A 13,285-nucleotide genomic window follows, 5' to 3' on the forward strand; every position below is an offset into this window, starting at 1 on the left:
TGCTCTGATACCTTGTCACTAACAAGGGGAGGCCAACTAGGGTTTCCACTGACACCCCAGTGTGTTCAGGGACATACCTCCCCGCTGGCCAGTCAGAATTATGTCTCTGAGGCGTCTAAGCCTCCAACCAGCCCACAGCCCCCGCAGCTATTGTCTGCCTGGCCTTGTAAAGTCTCCTCCTGCACATGCTAAGTTTAGTTTTCCATCAAAAAACCTGGGGGACCTTGAGTAGAATTTTTCAGTTCCTTCTCTGATCACATTCCAAATGAGCGGTGGGAGAATTTACACTTCAGAAATTGGGAAATACTACAAAGCAGGACTACATTTAATGTATTACTGAATGCCTGGACTTAAGTGGTGGAGATTATGTTAATAATACATACTGATCTTAAATATGTGTGGGATTTGTGGTCATGACATTTTGCACAACACAGAAAATTTGAGGAAAAATCCTACCTTAATACAGGTATATCCTACCTGTATTAAAAACAATTATTCTGTATGGCAAATGTTCACTTCATTTAAGAATGAGTAAAATTCCACATATGTCTTTGTTGTTTTGATGTCTTATTTGTAAATGAAAAGGGAAACAGCCATAATGCATATTTTAAAAAAAAAAGCAAATAACAAGAACTGAAACAGCACACACACACACAAATATATGTATATATATTTGTTAATATATATATACACATACATACATAGAGGTGGCAAAGACCTGCAAAATGCTCAAAATCATGAATCATTAGAAAACTGAAATTAAAACCACACTGAGATAACACTATACACTTATGAAAAGGGCTGACATAAAAATTAACCATATCAAGCACTGGCAGGGATGTGAAAGAAATGGAACTCTCTAACATACTGCTGGTTAATATGCAAAAAAAAGTACAGTCACTTTAGATCTACCCTGTGACTCAGACACTCCACCTTAAGTTACTGACACAAGATCAAAGAGACACACATCCATATAAACTGACACAAATGTTTGTAACAGGTTTATTTCCAATAGTCACAACCTAGAAATAACCTAAACACCCACAAAGAGATGGATAAGTAAATCAACAATAGTATATCCAAGGATAAGAATATTACTCAGAAAAAAAAAGAGAGAGATGAGCTACCCATATCTCAAAGTAATTACAAAGCATGAAGGAAATCAGAAAAAAATAAACAGCTTATTTTTCCAAGCATATAAATACAAGAAGATGCAAAGGTTATCTATTGTAAGGGAAAGTAAACCAATGGTTACCTGGAGAAGCTGGAAAGGAGGTAAGAAGAGATTATAAAAAGACATGAAGTAAATGACAGATATGGTCATTATCGGGAATAGGATGATGTTTTCAGAGGTTCATACCTATGTCAAAACCTATCAAACTGTACACTTTAAATATAAGCTGTTGAGTACATGTAAATTATATCTTTATAAAGCTTTAAAAATTAGCTCAAGATAAAAAAGAAGAAAAATATCTATGTCCCACTCTTTATGGGAAATAGGTTGGGCAACGCTGTATTGACTCCAGCATCTCTCTCCTCATGCCCTCTGGAAGGCCAGTCTTGTCTCAGTAGCAGCAAATATAGGGAGCAATGAACGTCTCCACCCAAGTCAAGAGGAGTGCTGCATCGGTCAAGAGAGCCACATCCTCAGAATATGAATCCCCTTTTCTCTTTTTTCTTCCCTGCGCAGTAAGGGCCTTGAGGCGAACATCACTGAGAGGCTACAGCAATCCACAAAACCTGATTAATTTCTCTGACAATGTCCTCAGCTACACAAGATAAGCATGCCTAGAGGTCCCGAGATTTGTGTACACACAGATCCTGCGGTCACAGAAACATTCCTGGCTACACTTTTAGAAGAGGAGCATTTCATCTAGCTGGCTGCAGACTCCTCCACTACCTACTAAAGTAGAGTTTCCGTACCTATTACGGTTTCCCTTGGAACCAACAGTCTTATAACCAGTGAGACTAGCCCAGTGACTTGTGGCCATCAGGGAATGTGGATCTTTGTAGACCTGGGGAAAATATCCCCTCAACAGTGCTGGGATACCCTGTGATATCTACCTTGAGTAAGAGAAAAAAATCATGTGGCTCTCAGAAGCACTGTTAAGATTCTCACATGTCCCCCTCCTTAGTCATCCAAGGCTCATAAAAAACATAGGATACAGGCCTCAAATGAGGAAGAGAAAGCCCAGCAGTCTTTCCTAGGAGGCTCTATGCAGCAATGCAAATTTGGTAAAAATTGTCAAGTTGTTTTCTGCCATCATGCTGTCCCTCCTCAGGCACAGCGTGAGACCCATAAAAACTTCTCCCATTCATGCCTGTAGAGCACAAATTTGTACTAGTTTATAAACTACCCTACACCAGAATAGAACTCCCCAAATTAATGAGGACTAAAGGCCTTAGTTATTATTCAAGCCAAGGCAATATGTGGCCAAGAGTTCTAGAGTGTGTGACTTGCAAGCTGGAAAGACACATCGCAAGTATCACGTGACACCAACATGTCCCTGAAAATTGTAGTCTTTGCTTGAATGCTGCCAGAAAACTCAAATGATGTTCTATGGAACAGCATTGGGTCAGGTCCATGCCCAAGGTAATCAAAGAGGAGGGAAATATTCCCTAGGGCTCAGGTGACTCCTAACTTGGCCAACACAGTGGGGGACAGAGTCAGCTTCCCTGAGCAAACTGGGTTGGTGACTGATGCACACTTTGTAGGCCTGCTGGCCGGTAGAGATAAAATGGCCTTCCCACATAACCAGGGATTCTCCCCACTGTGCATGCTCAGATGTATGAGAGTCAATTCAGACAGATGGCTCCTCAGATAGTTTCCTCCAGTGCCCTTATACTGACCACTGAAACTGCACATTTCCTGCCCATCTATGCCATTGTGTAGTGTAAACTCTCTGGTATTGAAAGAGGTTACATTTTCCTATACAGTAAGTCCCCTACATACGAACCTTCAAGTAGTGAGCTTTCAAAATGAGAACATGCGTTCTCATGTCCAATCACATGAGTTAGTTCATGTGTCTGGTGTACATTTTAACATGTGTGTATCCTCTACAAGTGCTTGTGCTTTTGCGTACTTACTGTACAGTACTGTATAGAGTAGTACAGTATCTTTATTTCAAGCCCAGGATGTCCAGAAACAAGCATAAAAGCAGAGGTGATGTGGAAGATTTTGGACGATGTGGGCCAGTAACAAACTACAAACACTGTAGAAGAGCTCCTGAATCTCATCAGGCTCAGCCTGGATGAGTGAAAATGAGAAACAACACAGAGCTTCGAGGCAGGTTACATTAAAATATGATATTGGGAGATGTGGAAGAAACTGTGACAACTATAGAAATTGATGAACAAACATGAAGAAATATATAAATCAACAAAATGGAATATTACAATGCTCTTTTTCCGGGGAGACGGTGTTGTCCTAGTTGCCCCGCCATTGAGAGTTAGCTGAAACAAAGAATTTATCCTGTGTGGAAAATGAGATTTTGTATAATTGCCTCTTTAAATGTAGAAGATATTCAAAAGAGAAACTGGTGTACAGTTTAATATTAAGAAAAAACCAAGAATTCTTCCACTCTTGAAATAAGTTGATTTTCAGATAACTCACAAATTCTTAGGCTAAATGGCAGTTTAATTTTCTCCAACCCTTCCAATAAATGTGATCACCAAGATGCAGAACTTTTTCAGGAGTTCATTTGCCCCACTCTTTTTTCAGACAATTTCTGGGTTTCGTTCTTTAAATTGAATTGTTTCCTTTTTTTGATTTAAAAAAAAAAAAAGCAATGGTGATGGAGCTGGTACTATTGTACTTTTCAAGGTACTGTAAAGTATGATTAAAAACGTTTTGTTTTTTGTTTTTTATGTACTATTTGTGCGAAAAGTATTATAAACCTATTACAGTACAGTACTATATAGCCCATTGTGTTAGTTGGGTACCTAGGCTAACTCTGTTGAACTTAAGAACAAATTGGACTTACAAACTCACTCGCAGAACAGAACCTGTTAGTTCGTATAAGACATACTGTAAAAGGTTTCCCACATTCACTGCACTCTTAAGGCCTTTCTCCACTGTGACCTCTCTGATGACAACGCAGTTTGGAAGTGGTAATAAAAGACTTCCCACATGCACTGCACACATAAGGCCTTTCTCCAGTGTGAACCCTCTGATGATAATGGAGAGTGGAACTACAGGTAAAAGATTTACCACATTCACTGCACTCATAAGGCCTTTCTCCTGTGTGAATTCTCTGGTGTATTATGAGGTTATTTCTTTGGATAAAGGATTTCCCACATTCGCTACACTCATAAGGTCTTTCTCCAGAATGAACTCTCTGATGATAATGGAGGTCAGACCTAGAGATAAAAGATTTCCCACATTCACTGCACTCATAAGGTCTTTCTCCAGTGTGAGCTCTCTGATGGTAACGAAGGCTGGAGCTGAAGGTAAAAGATTTCCCACATTCATTGCACACATAAGGCCTTTCTCCTGTATGAATTCTCTGGTGTAAAATGAGGTTATTTCTCCGATTAAAGGATTTCCCACATTCACTGCACTCGAAAGGCCTTTCTCCTGTGTGAACTCTCCAGTGTTGAATGAGTGTCCACCTATTGTTAAAAGATTTCCCACATTCAGTGCACTTAAAAGGCTTTTCACCAGTGTGAGCTTTCTGGTGTTGATTCAATTGGGATCCATATTTAAACAACTTCCCACACTCACTACATTCATAAGGCCTTTCTCCTGTGTGAACTCTCTGGTGTTGAATGAGAACCCACCTATTGTTAAAAGATTTCCCACATTCACTGCACTCATAAGGCCTTTCTCCAGTGTGAACTCTTTGATGATAATGAAGGTTAGAGCTAGTGGTAAAAGACTTCCCACATTCACTGCACTCATAAGGCCTTTCTCCTGTGTGAGATCTCTGATGGTATCTGAGGGCAGGCCTAGAGATAAAAGATTTCCCACAGTCACTACACTCATAAGGCCTTTCTCCTGTGTGAGATCTCTGATGATAAGTGAGGGCTGAGCTAGAGGTAAAAGATTTCGAACATTCACTGCACACGTAACTGTTTTCTCCATTGTGCCATGTGTGGGGAAAAATGAGGATAGATTTGTAGGGTAAGGATTTCCCACATTTGCTGCACTTGTACTGCCTTGCCGCAGAATGAATGCTTTGATGTTGACTGACGGTTGAGCTCTGCCTAAAGGATTTTCCAGATTCACCACACACATGAAGCCTTTCTCCAGCGTGGACTCTCTGGTGTACAACAAATGAGGATTTGTACCTGAATGTTTTCCCACACTCACCGCACACAAAACAAGGTTTTCCAGTGTGGACCCACTGGTCCTGAACAAGTGTGTGTTTGGGGCTGAGGGCTTTCTTGCATTCTCCCCAGGTATGATGACCTCTCCTGCCTTGTGAAGTTGACCCACACTGGGTGATTGTGTTTGGCTTCTTGACAGTACAAGAGGCCTGTTGCTGCAGATGTCCCACAACAGTCAGGAAGTCCTTTTCAAACTCCCTACAGGTAAATGGCTTCTGTGACACATGGAACCTGCAGCTCTTCACAAACAAGGCCTCATCCACACTGCTTCTGAGAGTTTTCTCTCCCATGTGCTGCCTTTGGTGCTGTTTAAAGTTTGCACTAAAATAAAATAGTTTCACGCATGCCCCACACCTCAACAGTTTCTGGCTGTGTTGTGTTTCCTGATCCTCAGCCAAGTGGAAAACATTCCTCAAGACTGGACCACACATCTCACAGGGGTGCATCTTCTGGGAACACAAAGCTGCCTTGGGAGTCCTAGCCTGTGTCATTCCTAGAGAAGCGATCTGTTCAAAAGGTGCCTCTGCATCCTCTGCTCCACAGCAGCAACCTGAACAGAAAGAAATGCTGGTCAAGTGCATGTCGACTATAGGGAAGGGTCAAGCTCATCACAGATGTGCATCTGTCTTATTACAAAACAGCCAGAAAACAATTAACAAGATGGCAACAGTAAGTCCTTACAAAATTCTACAATTCAAAAACAGCAGCAAGGGGACTTCCCTGGTGGTACAGTGGTTAAGAATCCGCCTGCCAATGCAGGGGACACAGGTTCAAGCCCTGGTCCAGGAAGATCGCACTTGCCGCAGAGCAACTAAGCCCGTGTACCACAACTAACGAGGCCGTGCTCTAGAGCCCATGAGCTACAACCACTGAGCCCATGTGCCACAACTACTGAGCCCGCATGCCACAACTACTGAGCCCACATGCTGCAACTACTGAAGCCCATGCACCTTGAGCCCATGCTCTGCAATAAGAGAAGCCACCACAATGAGAAGCCCGTGCACCGCAACGAAGAGTAGCACCCGCTCGCCACAACTAGAGAAAGCCCATGCGCAGCAACGAAGACCCAATGCAGCCATAAATAAACAAATAAATAAATTTAAAAAGAAAAAGAAAACAGCAGCAAGGACTTCCCTAGCAGTCCAGTGGTTAAGACTCCACGCTTCCACCGCAAGGGGCGTGGGTTTGATCCCTGGTAGGGGAACTAAGATTCCACATGCCATGTGGTGTGGCTAAAAACAAAAAATAAAACAAAAATACCCCAGCAGCCAAATCGATAAAAGAACAAGACTCAATCATACATTGCCAAAGAGACTCACTTCAGCATTAAGGACACACATAGGCTGAAAGTGAAGGCAACATAAAGACATTTCATGCAAATGGAAAACCAAAAGCCAGCAAGAGTAGCTACACTTATGTCAGACAAAATGAACATTAAGTGAAAATCTGCCACAACAGACAAAGAGGTTCATGATATAATGATAAAGGAGTTAATTCATCAAGAGACTATAACAATGGTAAGTGTATATGCAACTAACATTGGAGCACAAAAATATATGAATCAAATATTAACCAATCTGAAGGCAAAAATAGACAGGAACACAATAAGGGACTTCAATATTTTCCTTTCAACAACAGGTAGATCATCCAGACAGAAATTCAACAAGAAAAAAAAGAAAATTTTGGACTGGAACTATACTTTAGATCAAATGGACATATATAAAACATATCATCCAAATGCAGCAGAATACACATTCTCAAGTGCACACAGAACACTCCCTAAAAAATAAAAATAAAAAACCCCAAACAAACAACAACAACAAAAGAACATTCCCTAGAGCAATCATATGTTATAGGTTATAAAACCAGATCTAACAAATTTAAGGAGATTGAAATGATACAATGTATCTTTGCTGACCACAATGGTATGAAACAAGATTTCAGTAACACGAGGAAAGTGGGGAAATTCACAAATATGTGTAAATTAAACAACACAATCATGAAAAAACAATAGGTCTCAGAAGAAACCAAAGAACACCTTAAGACAAATGAAAACAGAAACACAAAGTACCAAAACTTATGGGACACAGCAAAAGCAGTTCAAAAAGGGAAATTTAGATAAATAAATAGCTAATGTAGGCATTTATAGAAAAATAAAAATCTTGGCTTCACAGTTGACATCTACCAAACACTCAAAGAAGATTAAATACCTATCCTTTTCAAACTCTTCCAAAATACTGAAGAAAAAGGAATGCTTCCTAACTCATTTTACTAAGCTAACATCACCTGATACCAAAAACAGACAAAGACAACACAAAAAAAGAAAATTATAGGACATCTCTGATGAACACAGATGCAAAAATACTGAACAAAGTATTAGCAAACTAAATACAACATTAAAAGGATTGTACAGCATGATTATTCCAGGGATGCAAGGATGGTTCGACATCTACAAATCAATGTGATACATCACATTAACAAAATGAAGGATTAAAACCGTATGATCATCTCAATGGATACCGAAAATGTATCTGGCAAGATTCATCACCCATTTATGATTAAAAACTCTGAAAGAATTGCATAAAGAAGGAACATACCTCAACATAATAAAGGCCATATATGAAAAACCCCTCAGCTGACATCAAACTCAATGGTGAAAAGTCAAAAGCCATCCCTCTAAAATCAGGAACAAAAAAAGGATGTCCACTATCTCCACTCTTCTTCAACATAGTATTGGAAATCCTAGCCAGAGCAGTAAGGCAAGAAAAACAAAAGGCATCTAAAGTGGAAAGGAATATGTAAAATTTTCACTATTTGCAGATAACATAATTTTACACATAGAAAACTTTAAAGACTCCACCAAAAAACTATTAGAAATAATCAACAAATAAAGTTGTAGAGTACAAAATCAACATACAAAACTCAGTTGAATGTCTAAACTCAAGCAATGAGCTAGCAAAAGAAAGGAATTAAGAAAACAATCTCACTTAAATGGCAACGAAAAGAATAAAATACATAGGTATAAACTTAACTACGGATAAAGACCCATACAATGAAAACTATAAGACATTATTGAAAGATTGTAAAAGAAATCTTTTTAAACAAATGGAAAGATATTTAACGCTCATTGATTGGATGAATTAACATTGTTAAAATGTCCATATTAGGAACTTCCCTGGGGGTCCAGTGGGTAAGACTTTGAACTCCCAATGCAGGGGGCCTGGGTTCGATCCCTGGTCGGGGAACTAGATCCCACATGCATGCAGCAACTAAGAGTCCGCATGCCAAAACTAAGACCTGGCGCAGCCTAAATAAATAAATAAATCTACCCTTAAAAAAAAAACAGTCCATATTGGGACTTCCCTGGTGGCACAGTGGTTAAGACTCTGCCTGCCAATGCAGGGGACATGGGTTTGAGCCTTAGTCCAGGAAGATCCCACGTGCCATGGAGCAACTAAGCCAGTGTGCCACAACTACTGAGCCTGTGCTCTAGAGGTCATGAGCCACAACTACTGAGCCCGCACGCCACAACTACTGAAGCCCACACGCCTAGAGCCTGTGCTCCGCAACAAGAGAAGCCACCACAATAAGAAGCCCATGCACAGCAATGAAGAGTAGCCCCAATCGCCACAAGGAGAGAAAGCCTGCGTGCAGCAGGAAGACACAACGCAGCCAAAATAATTATAATAATAATAAATAAAAAATAAATTTATAAAAACTAAATAGGGGCTTCCCTGGTGATGCAGTGGTTGAAAATCCGCCTGCCACTGCAGGGAACAGAGGTTCGATCCCTGGTCCGGGAAGATCCCACATGCTGTGGAGCAACTAAGTCTGTGAACCACAACTACTGAGCCTGTGCTCTAGAGCCTGTGAGCCACAATTACTGAGCCCACATGCCGCAACTACTGAAGCCCACACACCTAGAGCCTGTGCTCTGCAGCAAGAGAAGCCACTGCAATGAGAAGCCCACATACTGAAATGAAGAGTAGCCTCCGATTGCTGCAACTAGAGAAAGCCCATGAGCAGTGAAGACCCAACACAGTGAAAATGAAAAAAAATTTTAAAAAAACACTAAATAAAATAAAATGTCCATATTACCTAAAGCAATTTACAGATTGAATGCAATCCCTATTGAAATCCCATAAAAAATAAATTTATAAAAATAAATAAAATAAAATGTCCATATTACCTAAAGAAATCTCAGATTGAATGCAATCCCTATTGAAATCCCAATGACATTTTTCACAGAAATAAAACAAAAAATTCTACAATTTATATAAAACCACAAAAGATCACAAATAGCCAAAGCAACCTGAGATTTAAAAAAAAACAAAAACAGGGCTTCCCTGGTGGCGCAGTGGTTGAGAGTCCACCTGCCGATGCAGGGGACACAGATTCATGCCCCGGTCCAGGAAGACCCCACATGCCGCAGAGCGGCTGGGCCCGTGAGCCATGGCCACTGAGCCTGCGCGTCTGGAACCTGTGCTCTGCAACAGGAGAGGCCACAACAGTGAGAGGCCCACGTACCGCAAAACAACAACAACAACAAAAAAAAAACAAAGCTAGGGGAATTCCCTGGCAATCCAGTGGTTAGGACTCACCATTTTCACTGCAGTGGCCTGGGTTCAATCCCTGGTCCAGGAACCAAGATCCAACAAGACACACTACATGGCCCAGAGAAATAAACAAACACCAAAAAACAAACAAAAAACCCCCCCAAACAACATAAACAAAGCTATAGGTATCACAACCCCTGATTTCAAACTATATTACAAAGCCATAGTAATCAAAACAGCATGGTATTGGCAGAAAAACATATATATAGATCAAAAGAAACAGAATTGGGAACCCCAAAATAAACCCACGGATATGTGGACAATTAAGATTGATAAAGGAGCAAAAACCATACAATGGAGAAAGGTCTTCAATAAATGGTGTTGGGAAAACTGGACAGTCACACGCAAAGAAATTAAACTAGACCTCTATCTCACAGCATACACAAAAGTCAACTCAAAAAGCATTAAAGACTTGAATGTAATATCTGAAACCATAAAACTCCCAGAAGAAAACACAAGCAGCACACTCTTTGACATCGGTCTTACCAATCAATAACTTTCTAGATATGTCTCTTCAGGGAAGGGAAACAAAGGAAAAAATTAACAAATGGGATTACATCAAACTAAAAAGCTTCTGCACGGCAAAGGAAACCATCAATAAAATGAAAAGACATCCTGGGAATTCCCTGGCAGTCCAGTGGTTAAGACTGCCTTTCCACTGCAAGGGGCATGGGTTCGATCCTTGGTTGGGGAACTAAGATCCTGCATGCCATGCAGCAAACCACCCCCCCCACTCCCCGCCCAAAAAAAAGACACCCTATTTAATGGGAGAAGGTATCTGCAAGTGATATATGTAATAATGGGTTACTATCCAAAATACATAAAAAACTCACACAACTCAACAACAATAACAAAACCAAAACAACCCAATTAAAAACTGGGCAGAGGAGCTGAATAGACATATTTCCAAAAGACATACAGATGGCCAACAGGAACAAAACCAGTATCTCCATGAAATACATGCACGTACATATATATATATACATATACATATATAATATTGCAGCATTATTCAGAAGAGTCAAGATATGGAAACATTATAAGGTGTTCATCAGGGGACGAAATGATACAGAAAATATGATATACACATAGACACACGCACCAACTTTCCCATGCATATGTGTGCAGAAATACTCAGCCATGAAAAAGGAAAAAATGCAACTTGCAACAAGGATGAACCTAGAGAACATTATGCTAAGTGAAATAAGCCACAGAGAGAAAGACAAACACTGTACATTACTTATAGAGAGTTTTAAAAAAAGTAAAACTTAGAGAAACATAAAGCAGAATGCCAGATATTGAGGGTTAAAGAAATGGGGAGATGTTGGTCAAAAACACTTTCAGTTATGAGTAAGTTCTGAGGATCGAATGTGTAGCATAGTGACTATAGTTATTTATTTATTTTTAAATTTTTTCTAAATTAATTAATTTTGGCTGCGTTGGGTCTTCTTGCTGCGTGTGGGATTTAGTTACAGGCAGCAGGGCTTACTCTTCATCGCAGTGCACGGGCTTCTCATTGCAGTGGCTTCTCTTGTTGTGGAGCATGGGCTTCAGTAGTTGCAGCATGTGGACTCAGTAGTTATGGCTTGTGGGCTCTAGAGCACAGGCTCAGTAGTTGTGGCACACAGGCTTAGTTCTCCACGGCATATGGGATCTTCCTGGACCAGGGCTCGAACCCAGGTCCCCTGCATTGTCAGGCGGATTCTTAACCACTGTGCCACCAGGGAAGTCCACTATAGTTATTTATTAACACTGTATTGTACACTTGAAATTTGCTAAAAGAGTAGATCCTAGGTGTTCTCACACACGCACACATAGAAAAGTAATTATGTCAGGTGATAGGTGTGTTAATTAACTTCACAATGGTAATGATTTCATAATATGTATGTATATCAAATCATCACGTTATATATATTAAATACAGAAATTTTGTCAATTATACCTCGATAAAGTTGGGGCAGGATGAAATGGATAGAAGAAGTCTAAACATCACAAAAAGAACTATATAGGAGAGAGTTCAATAGTAGTCCATGTACGTAGTCACCATGACAATGGCTACAATTCCATAAACAGGCAGGCACAAGAAATTTTCAGATACAGGAGTGGCCACAGAAACCTTATGGACCTGGACACACTGACCCATCCAGTGAAAGGGCAAGCAAGCTGCATCCATTAGCCTTACTGCAAGACTACTGACCTCAAATCCTTCCCTATGAGGGTTTGGTACAGCAGGAATTAGGGCTGTAGGGGAGAAAAGAGGGTAGTGCAAACACCCCAGCCTTAACTACCACAACTACCCAGAACACTGGGGAAGCAAGCAGTGCCTACACCACATGCAGCACAGAGCACCTTCTGGGGGCGGTGAGGCAGAATATAGACCCTAGCCCAGGTCACTGGGGAGAGTGAGGGTCTTACCCAGTGAGGATATAAGTGCGTAGTTCTCCAGCATCACATCAAGGTACAGGCGTATCTGAGCCTCATCAAGGAGTCTCCATTCCTCCCAGGAGAAGTACACGGCAATGTCTTCAAAGGTCACACCAACCTGTCACAAAGGGGACAGATGAAAGCTTGCACATTCTCTGAGAAATCACAACACATCTCCCCACACACCTATGCCACTCCCATCCTCCACTGGAGCTCCCCACCTCAGAGGAGTTACCAGGCCCTGGTGCCACTGATGGCTGCTTTCTCTTCATCATCCCATTTTATCACTGTGTTCAGCCCTCAGCAATAACTGGCAGTGGGGTTGCACCCAGATGCCATCTAAGCTCTGGGCTTGACCGGTAATATCCCGTCCCTCCAGCTAAGCAATTCCCCTGGAATCTCTCAAATTGTGGGAATTGAGACATAGCCAAATGTAAGCTCATGCTTTACCTGTAAATCCTCAACACCAGGGCCTGGGGGCCATCAGCTCACACTTCCTCTCCATGTGCACATCATTCTGTAGATGATATTTCTCTCACAATTTCAGACCCTAGAGTTGCGCTTCCACAACACTGCCACATCCCTGCACCACACCATAGAATTCTCCCTGAACATACCCACACATTTGGCGCCTGGCATCCAGAGAGGGCTTAAGAAATTCAGACAAGATTTGGTACAACCCCAGTCCTCTGATGGATCCAACACCAGAGTAAGTCACAAATGCTGCTTAGAAGCTCTCCCCAACTGCCTCTAATCTTTGCTTCAGTATTAGCCACCCAGAACCGCATGTGAATTTCATATTCCCTCAACTCTCTTCAACTTTCTTACTGCCAGTTCTGTCCTTTCAGCAGCCACAACACTCCTCTCTCTCTCCACTCAACCTCTGTATTAAAAAAAAAAAAAAAAAAAAAGCCCAA

The 13,285-nt window shown here is 41.0% G+C and overlaps 1 protein-coding gene and 1 pseudogene across 1 annotated transcript in view; one reads left to right on the top strand and one right to left on the bottom strand.

Annotated features, from left to right (window-relative positions):
- LOC112397971 (zinc finger protein 256-like) overlaps positions 1 to 13,285 on the bottom strand; it is a 34,778-nt gene that overhangs the window by 19,935 nt on the left and 1,558 nt on the right. Inside the window, 2 exon segments of the mRNA XM_024742321.1 lie at positions 4,029 to 5,878; positions 12,360 to 12,486. Of these exon segments, the coding sequence (XP_024598089.1) occupies positions 4,029 to 5,878; positions 12,360 to 12,486 (1,977 nt within the window).
- LOC112397962 (U6 snRNA-associated Sm-like protein LSm3 pseudogene) lies at positions 3,167 to 3,837 on the top strand (annotated as a pseudogene).

This window comes from Neophocaena asiaeorientalis, unplaced genomic scaffold (genome assembly GCF_003031525.2).
Source record: "Neophocaena asiaeorientalis asiaeorientalis breed wild unplaced genomic scaffold, Neophocaena_asiaeorientalis_V1.1 scaffold582, whole genome shotgun sequence".
NCBI lineage: Eukaryota > Metazoa > Chordata > Mammalia > Artiodactyla > Phocoenidae > Neophocaena > Neophocaena asiaeorientalis.